This window comes from Chaetura pelagica, unplaced genomic scaffold, assembly GCF_000747805.2.
Source record: "Chaetura pelagica isolate M959 unplaced genomic scaffold, ChaPel_1.0 scaffold386, whole genome shotgun sequence".
Classification (NCBI taxonomy): domain Eukaryota; kingdom Metazoa; phylum Chordata; class Aves; order Apodiformes; family Apodidae; genus Chaetura; species Chaetura pelagica.
The window spans coordinates 1,797,901-1,818,394 of NW_009953703.1; the positions used below are offsets into that span (position 1 = coordinate 1,797,901).

The 20,494-nt window shown below is 42.3% G+C and overlaps 1 protein-coding gene across 1 annotated transcript in view; it reads right to left on the bottom strand.

Moving 5' to 3' along the window:
* The window catches only part of THSD7B (thrombospondin, type I, domain containing 7B), a 266,212-nt gene that overhangs the window by 15,047 nt on the left and 230,671 nt on the right, over positions 1 to 20,494 (bottom strand). The window contains exons 16-21 of the mRNA XM_010000390.1: positions 18,939 to 19,072; positions 18,045 to 18,198; positions 9,130 to 9,271; positions 7,712 to 7,827; positions 6,500 to 6,617; positions 4 to 68 (exon numbers count right to left, since the gene is read on the bottom strand). Coding sequence (XP_009998692.1) covers positions 4 to 68; positions 6,500 to 6,617; positions 7,712 to 7,827; positions 9,130 to 9,271; positions 18,045 to 18,198; positions 18,939 to 19,072 — 729 coding nt within the window. The remainder of the gene's footprint in view (positions 1 to 3; positions 69 to 6,499; positions 6,618 to 7,711; positions 7,828 to 9,129; positions 9,272 to 18,044; positions 18,199 to 18,938; positions 19,073 to 20,494) is intronic.

The window sequence follows — 20,494 nt, forward strand, 5'->3', positions numbered from 1 at the left end:
AGCCTGCGGGCAGGGCCGCCCCCCCCCGGCCGCGGGGAGCTGCACCGAGCGGGAGCGAAACATCCGGCCTGGAGAGACGGGCAGGGAGACGGGGTGAGAGTGAGCGTGAGAGAGTGAGAGAGTGTGAGTGAGTGTGAGAGTGTGAGTGTGAGAGAGTGTGAGTAAGTGTGAGAGTGAGTGTGAGAGTAAGTGTGAGTAAGTGTGAGAGTGAGAGAGAGTGAGTGTGAGAGTAAGTATGAGAGAGAAAGAAATAGAGAAAGACAAATAAAGAGAAAGAAAGAGACAGAGAGAAAGAGACAGAGACGGGAAAAGGAAAAGGAGGAAAGGGAGGAAAGGGAGGGAGGGAGGAAGGGGGGAAGGAAGGAAGGAAGGGGGGAAGGAAGGGAGGAAAGAAGGAGGGAAGGGGGGAAGGAAGGGACGAAGGAGGGAAGGGAAGGAAGGAAGGAAAGAAGGAAGGAAGGAGAGAGGGAGGGAGGAAGGGAGGGAGGGAGGGAGGGAGGGAGGGAGGGAGGGAGGGAGGGAGGGAGGGAGGGAGGGAGGGAGGGAGGGAGGGAGGGAGGGAGGGAGGGAGGGAGGGAGGGAGGGAGGGAGGGAGGGAGGGAGGGAGGGAGGGAGGGAGGGAGGGAGGAAGGAAGGAAGGAGAGGAAGAAAGAGAGGAAGAGAAAAAGAGAATAAAACAAACAATTTTCATGATTTACCATTATTTTCCTAGTTCATGTTACACCACTAAAGTCAGTTACAAAAGCAATTAATTGGGAAGACTATTTGGATGCAATTCCTAACTCTTAAGTGATACACTGGTATTTTCAAATGCAGTTTCTAAAAAAAAGTTGTGTACGTTTTCCAAATACATTATTTGTTTATTCAACACAGATAAATACTTGGCTAAATCCTGATAATTAAATATGACAAGGAAATACTTATGGCAGCACCACTTCTAACATTACATATTCAACATGTTTCCAGAGGTTTTTAACAAGTGGAATTTTCTTTTTATGACCAATTACGTGCCTATAATTTGAAAACTGCAGTCTTGGGGTTATTACCATCCATAACCACTTCTGCCATGTCCATTAAAATCCTATTTATTACTGGTGAAAACTTCTTCAGCCACTGAATGGGAAAAGCAATTATGTTACTACTTGTGAAATAATAAAACTGAATATATTCATTTAAGTTACAGCATGTGCATTTCTGTCTCCTTTACTGTCCATTTATGTCCAGGAATGTTTTCCACTCAAAATGTTGCAATTAGAGTCCCATCTGCAATTAAAAAGAAAAGGGGCTGGGGAGCAGAAAGCCCTTCTGAAATGAGATTCAGAAGATTTGTCCTGTGGGTGAAATTTCTGCCTTGGCTTTCAATAGGTGCAGATTTGAGCAGTTAAAAGAATAAAAGCTGTGGGTAATAAGGGCAGACACAAGCAGCAAGACAGATGCAGGAAGTAATAAGTAACTGTCTACAGAGCTGGGTTACCCAAAACATTTTAGCAAATAAAAATTAAAAGCAGACACAACTGAAAAAGCTACTGAAGGATACCTTAGCAAGCTCTCTTACCTTCACAACGCCTTCCTCTTGCACTGACTCATCAAATCCCATTTTTAAACCCATTTAAACCAATTTCAAGACTTCTTCCCTTTCCAATTCTAATCCCCTGGACCTGGGGAGTTTGTAACAGAAGTGACGATAAAAGCTCTTATCCACATGACTGTGCATTCAGCCATCATGGAATCAGATACATTAAGAGGTGGAAAAAATCCTACCAGCTGAGAGGAAAGGTAAGAAACTCCTGTGGTTCACAGGGGTAAGAGCAAGGGAAAAGAAACCCCTCAGCAGCCAAAATTAGCTGTGTGTTCCTCCCCAGCAACAGACTGGAGATTTTGCTGGCTTCTCCTTAATTCTGAATGCTGAGGACTGGAAAGCAATGGAAAAGGCTCCTTGGGAATCACATGGCCATGGGGTGCTGAGGGTGCTCTGGGGCAGATGATCTCCCTGGGCAGGGAGCTTGGCAGCACCACTGGCACCAGCCCCTACATGGAAAAGAAGGTCTTCTAAGGTTAAAAGATCCAGTTTCATTAGGAGGGACTTGAAAGCCTGAAGCATTCACCAGGCTATTTTAATTAAGTAACTATCTCCTTTCGTACACTCTTTTAAACATCCTTCTAGCAAAATGTAAATGGGAAGATCATTTAATAGAAAACATGGTTTCCCTTTGAAGAGGAATTAATAACCATTCTGTATTTGTTTACATTTTTATTTTCCTACAGTTGGTTATCCAAACCATTTGAACTCACTACACTTACACTGGTCAGCCTGTGTTTGACTCATTTAGTCTATTACTTTCTTTATATACTGTGAATAAATAATTGAAGACAGCAATTCCACTGAAATCTTTCTTTGCACAATCACTGCCGGGAGTTTCTTAAAGCTCTGATTTTTGTTCTCACTCCGCACACATTACCTAGGTGCTCAAATACCACTCAAGCGGCAGAAAACCTGCCTGTTTTTAGTTTTTAAATACCTAATCTTTTGTAGCCTGTGGAGAATAGAATCACACTGCATCTGAAATGAATTTGCTTCCAGTACAAACTCTGGACGAGTTAAAGAAATCCTAGTTATTATTTTTATTTCCCAGTGAATTTTTCTTTACTTTCCCAATGAATTGGCCACATCTCTGATTCCTCTGCTCTGTGGTGTTAAATTATACAAAAACTGAGATACAAAGTGTGCTGAGAATTGAAAATAAGTATTTCTTCATATCCTCAAATTTGTCACTAGCTTCGAAAAAAGAAAAAAAAAAAGAGTCTAGTTTTGTTAACAATGGTCACTTCAAATTCTGGTTTGCATCAGCATCTAAAATTTCATCTCGGAAACACAGGATCATATTTTCAAATCAGAAGATGTGTTACCCCTAAAAAATTTGCCATTCCTTGCCTTTTATGCCCACAAAGTGATGCATCATGGCTGAAACCAAGATGATTAGAATTCCTGCTAGAGTTCATCCCAGTCAAAATTACTGACTTGTTGCTGTTAGCAGTTTGATGAGTGTGAGCAGAGCACACAGCACTGTCCTCCCAGGCAACCACAGGGCTAGAGCAGGGATCCAGTTACCTACATACAGCCCTGGAGATCACATCAGGTCACAAGCCGATGGGACGGGTGATAAATGGGGCTCTTCATGTACTTCTCAGTCCCTCCAGCAGGCACTGGGGCACCACAGCTCAGGGAGAGGTCCTGGTGGCCCCTCTTCCAATGTCTCCCAACGCCGTAAGCCTGAAGCTCGATGAGTTTGAGTAGCAAGCAAGGAAAAGTCACTTCTTCAGAAGGCAAAACCAAAAATGTTTTCCCAATTTGGTGATGAATCAATGAAAAACGTAGCCACCACATCATTCAGTCATGTGCAGCCTTGTCCTCTTCATTTCTGCCCCACAGGTCAGCCTGGTGTTGGCGTGCACATCTCCACAATCCGTTACAGGCTCCTCTGAGCTCTGAGGACTGAGCAGGGCATGGCAGCGTGTTCAGCCCTGGGTAACTCGGGTAAATCCCAGTATTTGGCTGATGAAGGCAGCTTTATGAGTGGCAAAGCATGGAGTTAGTGGGGTTTATACAGTTTAGCACTCCTGTCAGACAACTTGGGAGAAATCATATGGGACTGGAAAACATTTTTTTGTAGAAAAATTCATTTCTATTCGTTTTCCTTAACAAAGGAAATACAATTTGCTGCTCATTATACTTCACTAAGTATCTTTCCAGGAACTTTGATTCAGGCCATGGGAGCACCATCCATTAATGCAGGGCCATACATCTTTTCATGGCAGCACAGCAACTGATATGAGGAACCCTAATATATAACCCAATGTCAGCCTAGAGTCCCAGCCAGAATCCTGAACGATGCTGCCCAGAACTACAGCTGAAAAAGGCAAAGATCAGTTACACATCTCTGTAGGCTCAGCACAGGCAGGAAAGAGAGATCTACTTTACTCATCATCATTTATAAAAATCAATATATTCGCCCTTGGCTGCTGTGTACCGAAATCATATTAGCTGTCAGTGCCCCCCACACAGCAGCATCACTTCATGTTTAAATGCACTGTTCCATAAAATAAAACCTGAGCAAGAACAGGCACTGTCTGTTAAAATCTATCATAGCAGATCAACTTACTGGAAGAGATGGACAGAATAAAAATGTTAGCAAAAATGCTTAAGAAACACATGAAAGTATAAATCCAGCAACACTAAATTTTGATCTGTAGGATACTTAAATTATGTTTCTCTTTGAAGCCATTTATGGTACTTCAGCAGGCCCTTCACAGGCTCTCAAGGAAAAGCAGAATATTATTGTGAGCAGTGTGTGCAACTCATTTGCTGTGAATTAGTTCTGAGGAGTGTACATCTAAGTCCTACATCTCACCGTTCTCAAACAGTGGGCAATTACTTACCTGGGAAAGGGAAGCTGAATCAGTGCTTACTGCAGTCGATTCCCACAGCTTGTTTATTGTCATCCTTTGGTTTTCCCTGCCTAATTTGAGGCTTCATCCTATTCTCACAAATGCCAATGAGAAATTCATGATGATTTCAAAGGTACTGCAGTCTATGAACCTTCAGGTGCGAAACTCTCTACATTTATCTGTGAAGTACCACCTGGAGATGAGTCCATAATTAATGTCTTTGTTCATTCCATCAAGTAGTACTTATAACCAATTGGAACTCAGCGAAGAAGTGGGAATGATGGTGTCTCTGCTGTTGGAACCACACGAAGGCCACCACTGCAGGACCGGTGCAACATCCTGGATGTTTGATCTCAGTGTAGCTCCTCACCTGATGGTCGCTGCAGCAAAGGTCAGATCAGGACTGGGGCTGCAGTAAAATAAACCATGCACTTCGAATAACACAGATTAAAATTATTTGCTCCTGCTTTGGGATGAGACTCAGAAGGCTCTTTGGATCCCCAGAAAGCCATTCAAATGGTGGAGAAGGAATGAGCAAAACTTGGCTTCCTTATGATACAGTTTTAAAGCCAGCTTTCCCAGCCGCTTAGCTGCCGCAGGTTTACAAAACAGGATCTCCAGCTTTTAAATCGTCCATGTCTGTGGCCTGAGCTGCTCAAGCCAGCTCTCTAGTATAATGGAGTTATGATTGTTGAGGACCAGAAGATGACCCACAGACTGGGCTGAGCTTGGGCTTGACTCTGTGGTTCAAGTAGCCTTAATGAGGTAAGGTCAAAGCCACGTCACTCATTTGTAGGTTTGCACTGGCGTGGATATCTCCAGGTTTCCTCTGCAGAATCCCAGCTCTGATTTTGGAATTGAAGCACTGTTTGCTCCTTGCATGTGTTAGAAACCACCAGCTCTTTAACCAGTCTTCAGGATTTGCATAAGCATTTCAGGATCAGAAGCTGAATACCAGAAATATCTTGAGTACCTACATCCCTGTGCAAACTGCGCAGTGTAAGAGCTCAGGACAAAAACCTTCAGGCATTACACAGAATGAGCTGCTCCTCTTGCATGCTAAAAGCCACAGAGAAGTTAGAACCTGCTCTTGCACACTGTTTTACTTTAGTAAGTGACTGAACACTCAAAAACAATTTAAGTCCATTCAGCAAACATGACCATTAACACTTCAAAACTGATTTTGAAGAAAAAATAAGATTTGGAACTAACAGTATTCCTAGTGTGTTGTTGTTAAAAGACTATGAATTATTCATTTCTGTTAAGAAAGCACAACTTTACAAAAGCGCTAAAAGCTCAGCAAAGAAAGAACACCACTAATCCAAATATTAAGCTTTTTCTGTAATAGTCTTTGATCTCTGAAATCCATCTGAAGGAATCACTTTATGGAAGTTAAGAGCTTTTTTCTTTTTGACCTTAAGTTAATTTGTTTCAAACATACATTATGGCTCTCGCATCTTAAAGACCATTAGTTGTACATCTAATGCACATCAGAAGCCTGGGAAAGAATGTCACAAGCTTATTTTGAATAAAACCTTCAATGCATTTCCTCATGTCAATACTCAAAGTGTTTTGAGATCATATAAAGTTAAAAAAGGTCCTAATATTTTCACTTTTTGTATGCTGGTGAGCATTACTGGCTTAGAGAAAGCCTCACTGAAGTTACTGGAGTCATACAAGTAGTAAGGGACCTTGTGGGTACAGGATGGAGACAGAGACATACTAAATAATGAAAAACAGTCTTAGTGTCTTTTCTTCAATGAGATATAATCCTGTTACTAAGAGTAACTTCACCAGAGGACTTATATTTAATTATTTAGCTATTTCTTAAGAATCCTGTAACTCTCCACAGCAGTTTGCTAGCTCTACATTCTCCCTCTCTTAGGGGTTAATGTTTCCTATGACTGAATATGACTGCCCAGATTCACCTGAGAAGAGTTTGGTGCAGCTCAGGGTGATCCCTGGGCTCTGTACCCCTGCCTGAGGCTGCGTGAGCCCACCTGGGGCTGGGGGTCCTGTCTGTGGAGGGCAAAGGGGGCAGGAGGGGACTCACCACCAGTGCCACACGTGTGGGAGCACTGTGACCAGGCTGACCACGCCGAGAGCCGGCAGTCCACCGTGCAGCCCACCTCGCAGCTGCTGCTGGTCTGCGCCGGCTTCTCCAGGCCGAGCTGTGGGAGGAGAAGGAAACACAGACATCAGCCCCTCCAGGCCATCCGCCACCTCCTGCCACAGCTGGGCAGCAAGTCAGGGAAAAAAAAACTGGCAGCGACCCTGGCAAGACACCAGCATCACTGAGTGTGCAACTGGGAACTACGGGAGAGAGTCCAGCAGACGGCAAGATGATTGGGGGGTTGGAGCATCTCCCTTCTGAGGAACAGGTGGGAGAGCTGGGATTGTTCAGCCTGGAGAAGAGAAGGCTAAGGGGAGACCTTATTAATGCCTACAGGTATTTAAGGGTGGGTGCAGGGAGGATGGAGCCAGCCTCTTTTCAGTAGTTCCCAGTGACAGGATGAGGGGCAATGGGCACAAGCTGGAACATGGGAATTAACATTTAAATATGAGGGAAAACTTCTTAACAGTGAGGGTGACATAGCCCTGGGAGGCTGTGGAGTCCCCTTCTCTGGAGATGTTGAAGACCCCCCTGTATGCAGTCCTGAGTAATGTGCTCTAGGGGATCCTGCTTTAGTGGGGGAGTTGGACTAGATCGTCTCCAGAGGTCCCTTCCAACTCTGACAATTCTGTGACTCTGCGGTCAGGGCGTTTTCAGTGATGAAGCACTTCACACCTATGAGTCCACTAGTGTTTGGGTCTTATTCTGAAATGACAATCCCAAACACCTAACAGGTCCCAATACCCCTGGTCACCAGCTTTGCTGGAGCTACTGGGATGGTGCAGGGTGGGTAGCCAAGCCCCATGCATGCAGAGGTTGCCCAGAGAAGCCGTGGATGCCCCTCCCTGGCAGTGTTCAAGGCCAGGCTGGATGGGGCTTTGAGCAACCTGGTTGAGTGGGAAGTGTCCCTGCCCATGCAGGGGGGTGGAACTAGATGATCTGTAAGATCCCTTTCAACCCAAACCGTTGAGTCGAGAAGCGATACCACACACTAACATGCCAGGAATGCTTTTGTTCCCAAAAGCACCCAACTGCTGCGCTCCTCCACCATCTACGCTCAAGTGTCCTGGCACAGATCAGAAGGCACCATCTTGCTGGAAACACAATTACCCCGGGGACAATCCCCTTTTCCCCCCCATGTGCCATCCTCACCCGCTGGCAGAGCTGTGTGCTGACAGTGGCCCCGTCACTGCGCTGGCAGCTGAGGAGCCGCCGCCGCTCCCCGTGCCCGCAGGCAGCTTGGGCACCCAGCTGGCACCCGCTCCAGCCTGAGGACACAAAGCAGAGGGTGCAGAGCTGCAGGTCAGGGCCATCATCACACTTCCACCTCTTCTGATTCAGCTCACAGGTTACTTTCTCCAGGACAGGGCTTCCCAAAGCCAAGAACAACCCACATAAAAAAAAAAGCTGCTTTTCAAACTGATCAACTCAAGTTTCACTTGGCTAAAGGAGCTGGGGAAACTTCTGAAGGAGAACTCTGGTCCAACGTATTTCTTGTCTCAAGACAAAGCTTTCTATTAGTTAAAACTAAGCTCTAATACTCATGAAATGAAAAAAGTATTTCTACCAGAAGAAAACACATAACTGATTACTTGTCTGAAATTGTGATGGTCAGAATACAAGTAAGCTGAAATAAGCCTTAAAACAAAATTTAAAATAAGAAAAATAACAAAACCAACAAAAGCTTCCATACATCACCAATGAAAATAAACCATATGGGAAGAAAACCTTTTTACTTTGTCTTCCACCTCAGATAAACATGAAAGACATAAATGTTCTGCATTTCTGAAATGTGATGATATAAAAGGCATCCTCCTGCTGCCTGTGTGTTTCTAGGGCGTTTATTTCAAACAGGCTGAGTTCATATTCAGGTATTTTCTCCTGCTTTCTTCTCCCTTCCCACCAGCCTCCAAACTCCTCTTAGATCTCTCCTCTTTCTGCTTTTCTTATTTATTTGAGCTTTTTTCCTTTTATTTCTTTGGTGGGGTTTTTTTTGGGGGGTGGGTTTTGTTTGGTTGGGGGTTTTTTTTGTGGTTTGTTTGTTTGTTTTGTTTTTATTTGAAACAGACTGAATTGCTTCAAAGGTCCTAAATAATGCATTTCTAATGCATTTTGCTCTGAATATCCTATGTCTGCTCATATAACCTCAACCAGACTTCGGATGGTATTATTTGCTTCACTAGAATCACAGAGATGATACTCTGTTAACTGGAAACTTAGAACTAATTCAGTTCAATAATACAAAAAGAAGAAGAGATCACACCTTTTTTTATTTTCTGTGTACCTGCAGTGACAGTTTAAATACAAAACCTGTGCTTTTGTCCACTAACCTGTAAAAACACTGGCATGTAATTAACTTTAGTGAAATCAGTGACTTCTAAACATAATTCTTTTTATGTCAAGGCTTTAGCCACCACCACAAGCAAACACAACTAAGAACACAACTGGAGAAAGCCTTTAAGGGGCTGAATCTTTTCTACAAATATATTTGGAAATGCAGAATGTCCATTCAACAAACGTTGCAATTGGTGTCACTTCCTGCCAAGAGTAGATGGGAAAGTCAAACCTACCTGTTAGATTGTACTGATATTGGAAGCAATTTTGGTTAAGAATACATGGCTTCATTTGTGTATCTTCAGGGCAAGGCTTTGTACTGGCAGAAGACCTCAGCACTTGTCGAGTTCGGGTTTGCATAATACTGGGATCACACACCTGGACACAAAATGATGGAGAACACAAGAGGTCCCTGTAAATCCCACAGCCACTCGTTACCTGCACATCCACAGCCACACTGAGTTATGATACCATCACATTTCTGTTTTGGAGATACTTAAGAGCATACAAAGAAATGTGGTTCAAAGGTAACAATCCAATATTACCATAAGTCATCTTTCATACATCTTGATTTGGCTGTTCTAGGCACTCCTCTACTATCTATTTCCAGAAGTTTTTGTAAGGATCCTTGGGGACAAAAGGATAAAGATTGTGCTCTGCTCTCCACCTCTTCCCAAGACTTCAAATAAAATGCCCCAGCACTGAATAGTAGGACAGGATTTCTGGCACAATTAATGCATTTTAAAGTAATAATAACTGATGTTACAGCAAAGATTTCATCTAGGAAAGACATTTGTAATGATATATAATTTATGATGTTGACAAGAAGACGAGTTGACTTTTCAAAGTGTAAGATAAAAATATTGATTTCACACAGCTTGTAAACCAGGATTTGCTTGTTTGCATTTTTATGTGAACGTGAACCAACTGAGGCTGGATTTCATTTGTGTTTTCATTTGTGTTTCACTGCCACAAAAACTGTTTTTAGCAGTTCTCCATCCTCATTCTCTTAGCACTGTGACACGGGGCTGATTTGCTTCTATTTCAGCTGCAGCCATTGCAGTAGTGATGAAATGGTTGCTGCCTTCCAGGTAACATCACCTTTACGCAGTGGAAAGCATCTGCTCATCCCCAAAAATCCCCTCCTGCAGCCTCCAAGGCAGGGGCTCTGACCTACTGAAACTCAGCAGACTTTCCTGCCAGCCAGTACAGTGGGAATGGGTGAGTGGAAGTGATCGAGCCAAACCTAATGGGAATAAACCCCTATTAGAGGTATTCACAGTCATTTACTGAACAAGATGACCCATTTAATTCCTAACAGTCTCTCATTAGGCCTAAAGATTGCTCAGGAAGAGCAAAGAAAATAAAAAGAACAATGCATGCAAAAAACACATTTACATAAAAGCTTGGGAATTTAAAACATGACTTTCTATAGTATGCTTTAATTACTAAAAATAACTAACAGTTCAAAACCACAGGCTTATTAGCATGCAACAAACTGCCTGCAAACACTGAACCCTGCATGGGTGAAAGTGTGGATAATTCCTGCATTATGAATATTAAAGAGAAATGTAATGGCATTGCAGCATAAATCTAGATCTCAGATTGCTGTAAACTGGATTAATTGCACAGGTAATAGCATAAGTAAACAGAACAAATATCAGACAAATAAGAAAAAAGTCTGGCCTGGTCTTAAAATACATTGTCAGGGCCTATTTTCCTTATGCTTACACTTCGTGAAGGAAATTCTATTATGCTCTTACTGCTGACACACACCTTGTCAAACCATGTTACATGGTAATCTTATTTGAATATCCATGGTCATAAAAAATAACCAATTATTTTGAATTATCTGAAATCAAACCTATGCTAAGTGTTTACCAATACTTCACTGCCTTTCCCACAAGTAATGAGACTCCTCATTTGCACAACTAACACTAATAACTTAAATGATTTGCCAATAAAGCAAAACTAATTTAAAAAATATTCAAAGCAGGTATTTCAGTAGCTACTGCTAATTAGTGTTTCTGTGTATTATGTTACCAAAGGGGAAAAAAAATTAATCAGTTAATGTGGTGAAAGAAGCTTAAGCTTGTGCCATTTCAGAAATACCTGCTATGGTTTCCTTCAAAGTAAGAACCTGCAGACAGAAACATGCACCATCTAGATCAGTAAATTCTTTTAATAAAACAGTGTTTTCCCCCCATCAGACGTGCACCTCATTGTGCTTGATTACAGGGCACAGAAGCATCTGCACATGCTGTCCTGCAGCCACCCTGGTTCCTGGCTAGGAGGCCCCTTCTCCCTCTCAGATGTCCTCTTGGTGGGCAGGAGACCAACTGAACAGCCCTGACTTAAATGGGTCAAAGTCTATCTTGTGTGTGCCAGGATCCAACCAAACCAGCAGTGTCTTGTGTTCTCCTCATGTTGTGCAGGAGCCAGCACTGATGTGATAAGCTCCCCACTTCTACTAGTTTTGAATAAAAAAGGATTTCTGTAGGAAAAGTGTTCATTTAATCAAGCTGAGTACATGGGAAACATGAAAAAATTCAAAGTCAGCAAACTGTAACTAATATCCTGTAATATTAGTTGTTGAATTTCTCTTTACGTCAATTGAGAAGTCAATTAAGTTTTATAATTGATTTTCTGGCCATATTCTTTCAAGTTAACTATGTAAAAAAACTGAGCAAAATACATATGGAACTGAATAAGCAGCAGCAGGAGGGGGTGACTTGTAAAGAAAAAGATGAAAGCTGGGATTTTCAAAGGAGCAAGACTGAGCTGAGTATCCAGCTGCTCTGGAATCTCAATTGGCTTGGGTGCACGACTCCTGCAGGATGCCTCCAAAATCCCAGGCTGGAAAAAGGAAATATTTACAACATGGCAAAGGCTGAGGAAGGACCTGGCGGCCACAATGTCACTAGGGGATGTGAACAGTTAAAGACAGAAAGAGAAAGGTAAAGAAAGTTATAGAAGATCTTCTCTCAGTGGGGAGTTGCTGAGAGTATTAACAGGCAGTAATAGAGAGGGGTGTGTAAGCTGCAGGAGGAAGATATTCTGTCACCTTTGTCACCACTGCCGTCACTACCAATGGCATGGACCTTGTCCTGAATTTGGTTCCTAAAAAACACTGAGCAATAAGAGGTGCTTAAACTGTTAAGGTAAGAATGAATTCGGGTTTTTCCCAAAGGACCATTTAGGAATTATCAAACCCATAATCTTTATTCTGTGGAATGATTCTTGACTCTACTAACTACTGCATTTTTTAATATTTCTTTCTGCCAATCATGTCATTCCACCACAACCACTTGTCATGATTTTAAGCTAAGATAAAAAGTGAAGGACACAAACACACACAAAGGATGTACTTGGCCTCTGTTCCAGACAATAATGGAAGAGACAAAGCACAGAAAGTTTGTTCTAGAAGAGAAAGATATTAAATAAAACAAAACTGCCAGGTTATGAATGCTAAATTCCAGATTAAGAGCTGTTAACATATCACACATTAATATACACTATTAGGTCTTTTTCATGATGGATTTTAAAAGCTGTCCATTGATCTAGGCTTTCATATGCATCATATGCATCATAATTTTACAACACAAAGGTTGTAACCCATTAGTGAGCCCTTTAAGTTGTTCCATTTATCAAACAGCTTGGCTAATGCATTCTGCTCTATAAATAGCTGGCCACATTAGATTTAACTGCCTATTCATAAGGAAACATACAACCTCAAACTAAGGTAAATGCCTCGGCAGCAACAGGATTTGACTATTTTTAACAGTGCAACCAACCGTTACATTGTTCATGCTGATGTGGATGTTTTGTAACAATTTAACAAGCCATTTACAATAACAAGAGCAGTCTTTTCAAATGAAAATAAATTTGCATAAATTTTCTTTTGGAGATGCATCTAGGTTCTGAAATCTCACCTGCCTCCACATAGAACAGCTACTTTTAAAAAAATGATTGTTCCTAAAGATGAGTAAAAATAAAATAACGAATCTAAAAAATAAAGAAGTTACCAATTTTTTGATAAAGCCATACAAAAAAAATCAAGTCCCAGCTATGCATAAGGATCAGTGTACATTCTTCCAGAAAGCCTCAGACCAGAGTAATTCTCATGCCTGACCTGAATAAATAATCTCTTGAGTTAGAAATACAACTGTGCAAGCTGCCTTCTTCAACCCAGCCTCCTCACTGCAGGTCCTCTGCCAAACCTATGGATAGAGGTACTGGTTGGGACTTTTTACAAGGGCATGGAGTGATAGGATGAGGTTTAATGGCTTTAAACTGGAAGAGTTCAATTTAGGTTAGACATTGGGAAGAAATTCTTTACTTTGAGGGTGGTGAGACACTGGCCTGTGTCGCTCTGAAAAGCTGTGGCTGCCCCATCCCTAGAAGTATTCAAGGGCAGGTTGGATGGGGCTGGGAGCAACCTGCTCTAGCAGAATGTGTCCCTGATTGGAACTAGATGATCTTTAAGGTCCTTCCAACCCAAACTATTCTATGATGAAGACTTCAGTGAGTCCCAACGTCTACAAGAGTCTACAATTTCTCTTCCAGTTGGCTCAGGAAGGAAAACATTTCCAAACCATAACAGCTCCAACTCACATCTATGACAGAAGTCACAGCAAAACCTGAGAGTAACCTGCACTGCCTGGTGGCATTTTCAATAAGCTATTTCAATATTACACTCCCTGCCCTGCAGATTCAAGAGAATAATGACTCAATTGTCACAAGTCCTGAGCACTATGCATCGCTATTGATCCATGCGGAAAATGCTCCCTGAAATGGAGACAGCTGTTCTCACTCACTAGACATGTAACCTCCTATAATTAACTAATTTCAGACCTCTTAGAATTAGCTGCAAGAAATGCAAACAGCTGAGGAGGCCACTCTGATGGGCCACGGGGGCTGCAGCAGCTATCCACATGGCTGTGGAGAGCCAAGGAGATAAACCAGAGGCAATTATTTCAGGGGCTTGTAGCACCACTTGCATATTAACTCTATTTAGGGATGCTTTGATGAATTCAATTGAAGTCAATTAATTACATTTCCAAGTCTGATGGATACAAAGTCAAGACACCGCAGGTAGTGGATGTTATTTGATCACTGAATATGAGATGATAGGATTTTGGTTTCCAGATTGTTTAGCTGGGTCTTTGAGCAATCAAGTGATGATGTCTGACTGAACACGCTATTGTAACTGCAACAAATATGAAATCTCTGAAGCAAAATGCAAGTCAATCTAATTTGCTCATGGGGTTTTTTTTCCTAACTAGCAAGCTTCAAACTGTTATTTTAAATGGCTTTAAAAGTCCTCATATTTATGTGATGTGGATGTTACTTCATGGCAAAGAAGAAAACTTTATGAACCAAAAAATGGTCTTCAATCAGAGGGAAAACCATTTGGAATTTACTTCTCACAATAGAGATTGTGAGAATAATAGGGAAGGTTTAAATCCATAATTATTAATTTCTAGAACCCAGTAAAAAGACAAAACCTCAAAAGTAATCTTGAAGTATCACATTTCAAACAGCTGCATTTCTGGGGCAAAGGAGCATTAGAGGAAATACTAAAATGCAGCTTTGTGTAGCTGTGTTAAACAGCACTACAATCAAGATGCAAAAATTGTGATTCAGTTGGAAAACAAACATAAAAGGATTGTGGGAGCACCTGAAATTACAAAATACCATCCTATAAACATGAATAGTTAAGAGCAAAAGGAAAATGCAGCCAACAATTTAGAATAAACACGTTTTAGCAGAAACAAGTATCGGAGAAAATACTTCCTATTGACAAAGCAGTTGCCACCTTTATGACCCATTGATTTCAACATGATTCAAGATAATTTACTATCCTGAAAGCAGAAAATTCACCTGGGAAGAGTGCAGCTACAAGATAAAACCAAGTAATACCCTAGAAAGTATCCAGAGTACAATGACATATTGACAAAAGGTAAACTGGATCATCTAAAAGGCCTTTTTATATTCAGCGGATAAGAGCTGGTTATTTTGCTATCAGGATAAATTTATTATCAACACTATTAAATATGAGCAGCACACCAAAGTGACTGGAAAAGTATTCTCACCTGACCAAAATCTTAGGTAAATATCCCAAATGAAAGAGCTACTCAGGCAAAGATGAGGCTGAAATTGTGGTTGCTCATTTCTTACAAACTAGAATTCGTCAAGTTTCATAAATCCTTTTTATCTCCAACAAGCCAAACATGACCAGAGACACAGGAAGATTTCCCAGAAAGCTCTTTGGCAGCTGCCTCACAAGAGTGCTACGACTAGAAGAATGCAAACTATTTTGATATGAAATGTAAATGTGCTTGAAAAAGAGCAGCCTGGATGTACAGTTTTGCTTTTTCATTTCAATATGATGTGCTCCTTCAAATTTTTTAAAATTACTTGGGGAAGACAGAAGAGCCATACTTAGCAAATAGATTTTTGGTGAATATTTGAAAAGCGTTTTTTACATCCTCAGAAGACAGGCATTTACTTCCAGATTGGCATGAAGCAGAAACCATGCATGAGTATACCAGCTATTGAGCAAAAGTCTTTTAGACACAATTAAACAGATAGTCCTAATAAGCAAGAGGTTCTATGCATCATGTTTCTTGGGCTGTGTGGAAAGACACTTCAAGCAGGCTGCAAGGACAACACATCTGACCAAAAGACTTAAGAGATTGGGCTGCAGGTGCAGACACCTATATTTGGGTGTCTATACATAGGGTCTCGATGCAAAGTCCAGAGCCAAGCTCTCACTTGCAACCAGTGAAGCTACTCAACTGGGCACACATAGCCCTTCCCTTAAAGATGAAACAGGATCCCCTGTAGCCTTTGTAACTCCACTGACCATGTCCACCAGCATGTGACCATTCTCAGTGACCACCTTTCCATGTGGTGACTCAAGAGATGGAGGGTTGCATCAATTACCCTGGTGCTGGCTATGCCTCACTCCTGGCTACCTGGAGTTGTTTTAATCTAGAGAAGACTGAGAGGGGATCTTACTAATGTATATAAATATCTGAAGGGTGAGTGTCAAGAAGGAGGGGCCAATCTCTTTTCAGTTGTGCCCTGTGACAGGACAAGGGGCAATGGATGCAAGCTAGGGCGCAGGAAGTTCCACCTCAACATGAGGAAAAACTTCTTTACTGTGAGGGTGACAGAGCCCTGGACAGGCTGCCTAGAGAGGTTGTGGAGTCTCCTTCTCTGGAGATTTTCAAGACCTGTCTGGATGCATTTCTGAGTGATTTCTGCCCTAGATTCTGTGGTGGTGCTGCTCTGGCAGGGGGGTTGGACTCGATGACCTCCAGAGGTCCCTTCCAACCCCTACCATTCTGTGATTCTGGGATCATGGTACAACCATTCTGCCCCAACAGCACACCCAGCACTTGCCTTGGAGATGTTAAGTGTGTTCAGCCTGGGAGGGACTGTGCTGTGTGGTCCCCTCTCAAAACCAAAGGAACACGAACAGCTTGAGTAGCTATAAAAGGGAGACAACACTGCTGTAAACTCACTGAAGAGCAGGTTTTATCTGTTCATAAAACTTCAAGCTATTTATTGCTTTGTATCTGGACAGAACTATTTAAACACAGGCTCCACCCGCACACAGCAATCTCAGTTTAACAACAAAGTATTGCATAACAGCTTGTGAAAACATATTGTTCAGTTAATGGCATTGGCATGCAGATGCCCTCACCACGTAAGAATTAACATCTACCGTGGCAAAAAGATGCACAAGGAGACAGAAGGATGGTGGCACTCAGCCCTGTCAATGCCAAGAGCTATGCTGCCTGCTGGAGGGCAGCCATGAGCTCTGGGCATCCTCTTCCTGTTTCTCTGGGCTAGAGAGTCTTCACCACTGCCAAAAGGACTCTTGAAGCAAAAAATCAGAATGTATTAAGGATACCAGGGTGCTTAAAGCTTCAGGTAGTCCCTCATGACCCAGTGACTGCCACCAGGGCACCTGAAAAATACCCAATGGCTTTGAGGATCTCTGCATTAGACTGCATGATAAAATGAAGAAAATCTCTCACTTAAAGTCAATGGCAAAGAAACAGCGCAGTCACAGTGGGACTTTCAGAGGGATCCAAGCACCTGTATCCATTGTAAAAGTGTTACACCTCATCAAAGCTACACTGCTCAGGGGGAGGTGAATGCAGGAAATGAAACATAATATTTTATTTGACATGTTCTTACTGAGTATATTGATACACTACACAAAATATTATGGAAGGAAATTACCTGTGTCAGCAGTTGTATAAATACCTGTCCAATAACCACTCAGACTTTTGATAACGGGCTGTTAACACAGGGGCAACGAATACATGTTTGTCACTTAAAAACATCAAGCAAGTCTATTACAAACCTCCTGAGATTAAACCTGGCACCTACTCCAACACCGATCAGAGAGAAACAACGGGTTTGAAATTACATGCTTTGAGGCCAGAGAGTTTTCACAAGACAGAATTTGCAGCTTCTTTCCATCTTTGCACACTTAGGAAAACACAGAGCACTTGGCAGTGGCTTGAACCCCTGCATAATTCACCATGTTTTGAGCACTTTGTGACATGAAAAATTGTTCAGTCATCTTGCTGCCATGCCCTTCTGTTGCTGTTGCCTGAAATCTTCCCTCAGGGTTTTGAGGAGGAGGAAAGAGGCTGGACAGAAATAGAGTCTGTTGAGAAGGGAGAGCTGTCATCACCCCCTCAGATCTGAGATGTGTCCACAGGAGGGCCACCACTGTGGTTTACCAGCAGGTTATTATGACAGTTGTACATCGCTCACAGTGCTCCCCCTGTAAGTATTTCCTAATGCAGACAGCCCTTACTGCAGCTGGAATACTGGTCCCCTCACTCACTGTATGGGTCCTGTCCTCTAGTCCAAGTGGAAGGATGGGCTGAATCAACGGACACAGTAATAACTATGTGTTTTACTACCTAGCTTTCTATAGCTCTGTCTCTGTAGAAATGTAAATATCTCCAGATTCAATCATACTGGCAGGATCCACTAAGCCTGACTTCCCTCAGAAAATAATATACTCTGATAGAAAATAACTACCTCGTGAAATGGTTGAAGGACAGAGAAGTACAACAGCTGAGGAACGTTGCCTCAGAGACCAAGCCAGAGAGCCTACCTGTGGACACCTGCTCCACTGTCCCCAGTCCGACACAGCACACTCACTGGGACAGTACAAGCTACACTTCTGCATCACGTCTGGGATTTCCGCCTGATTACACAGTGCGCTGGGCACTGTCTCCCCTCCGTGGTCCTCAGCACTGCTCACACACCTACACAGAAAACAGACATTTTCATCAGGGGATCACCAGGGTACTACAGATGTGATGGATACCAACAGGTCTGCCCGACCCCGTAACAGGACACTACATGCAACACAACAGCTACACGCAGCGTGGCTGCTCTGAACGTAGAGCAGATCATGTTAATGCAAAACCAGCTACACACACGATGTGCATTTGGTACTCACAGATTTCAATAACCACTTTAAATAAACATTTCAAACTTCATACAGAGGGATTTTAACTTTGATCAGCTGACAGATGAGCTAAGAGAAAATGACAGCCAGCATAAACAAACCTTGTGCTCCTGCTTGTAGCAGCCGAACATTTGGAAATCACCCAGTGATTCCCGGAGCCTGGGGAATGGATGCTCACTAATAATGAACACGACTGCAGCGCATGCAGGGCCTGTACCTGGGGAAAACGTTAGCAAATGAGAATATGGAGGCTTTGCACCTCGGGGGGCTTGATGTATATATGGCATTTAGGTTGAAGAATTCTAATTTAAACATCATGTCTTCTTCCTGAAAGATGTCTTGATCGTAACACAAGGCTGCATCTCTGAGATGCTTTTTCCTGTAAGTGGTTGGACATCAATGCGTGTTTCTTTTCATTTGAAATACACTGGACTCAGCAATGTACTCACTGTCAGGTGGCCAGAACTGCAGCTTTATGCAAGTACCTTTCAGCTTGTTTTCATGTGGACTACCTGTGCTTTTGCCTTCACGCACCTGACTCTCCTTGTTTGTATTCCTTCTCCACAGTGCAGGGAATTCTGTTCGCTGTTGATTTTGCACGGAGACCACGGTTCTACTACCCAAGAATACTGATTGCACTCGGTGTAGCATGGGACTGCCTCATACACCTGCCAGGAGAAAGAATTAAAACTGTTCATCTGAACTATCCAGGTTAGCAGCTCTGCAGAAACGCCTCAGCCAAACCCAGGAAAAGGCACACTGAAAAATCCTGGCTTACACTCCTTGTGCCAAGAGTGTTGTAATAGCTTTCAGTCATTATTGACTCGTCAAGGGATTTTTAAGTATACAATAAACAGTAGTATGCATGTAGCATTTTAGGAAACAGGATAAATAACAGCTATTTCCTGCAGCCAGAAGAGGAACTCCATTATAATTTCATTTGCTTACACTGCCCTCGCTATAATCTATCACACATCATTCATCAGGACTGTATGAACTGCATCTTTTGTGTTTCAGAACATACAAACATCATCAGCACTCATGTACGTGTGCTTCTAACATATCCTTGTAAGTCATTTACTACAAAAGAATGACATTTCATGCAACCTACAAATTTCATTTTTAGACACAAAAGCTATAAATGCTTTTTTTCCCTGCAAGTGACTTATCTCTAATGCATCTCCTAATCAAACACTACCATGTATTCACCTGAACTACAGTATCTATATATAGAGAAAAACAGAGCCAAAAGCTTGATAAACACTTTTAAAGGTGCTGGCTGTTCAGGTTGTTAGAAGCAGCACCTTGAGATGTAATACTTCAGCAGATTTTTAGGTTTAAATGAATGCATTAACAGCTCTATTACAGTAATGAATAGAAGTTACTAAGTCTGAATCCAGTTTGTCTGCAGAAGCTGGTTTGAAGCTGCAGTGTTTTCTTGTGCTTTGCACTGACCTGGAAAAAAAAAAGTGCTCCCAAAATTTCTTCTTCCACACAGCAAAATCTCCTTGGCCTTGCTGCTGTGGAGCCATTCAGTTCTCACCATCAAAATAACTGTAAATCAACAGCCTGCCTCCCAAGTTCTCCCTCCTCCCCCCCAAAAAAAATTCAGCCACAGGTTTAATAATTTATGGCTTCGTTTAAAGATAGCAGATTATGCCTATGCATGTTGTGGCCACAACAATAAAGAAAACTTATTTGAAGTGTTTTGGGGCGGGGGGAAGGAGGGGAGAGGAGAGAGATCGAGATACCAGTCTGAAAACAAAACTGGTGCCCCATCAGAAAATTACCTTCACAGCAGATGCAAGTATGATTCCTTGCTAAAGAAAAACCCTCAAAACCAGAAAATGTCAGAAATTAATTTTAACTGTGGGTCAGTCTATACATTGTGCATTGGTTTAGCAGAGAGGAGAGACTAAGACAAGCTGGGAAGTGCAGTATGTGAAGGAGAAAAGAAAGAGGGAAGCAGAAGTCAGACTGATGGGGGCAAGCACAGCATGAACTGGTGAGAACATCGTGTTTCATGCAGAGGAAAGGACAAGGGAGGGGAACACGGGGCAAAGGCAGGAGTACGACTAGTACTGTTTTCC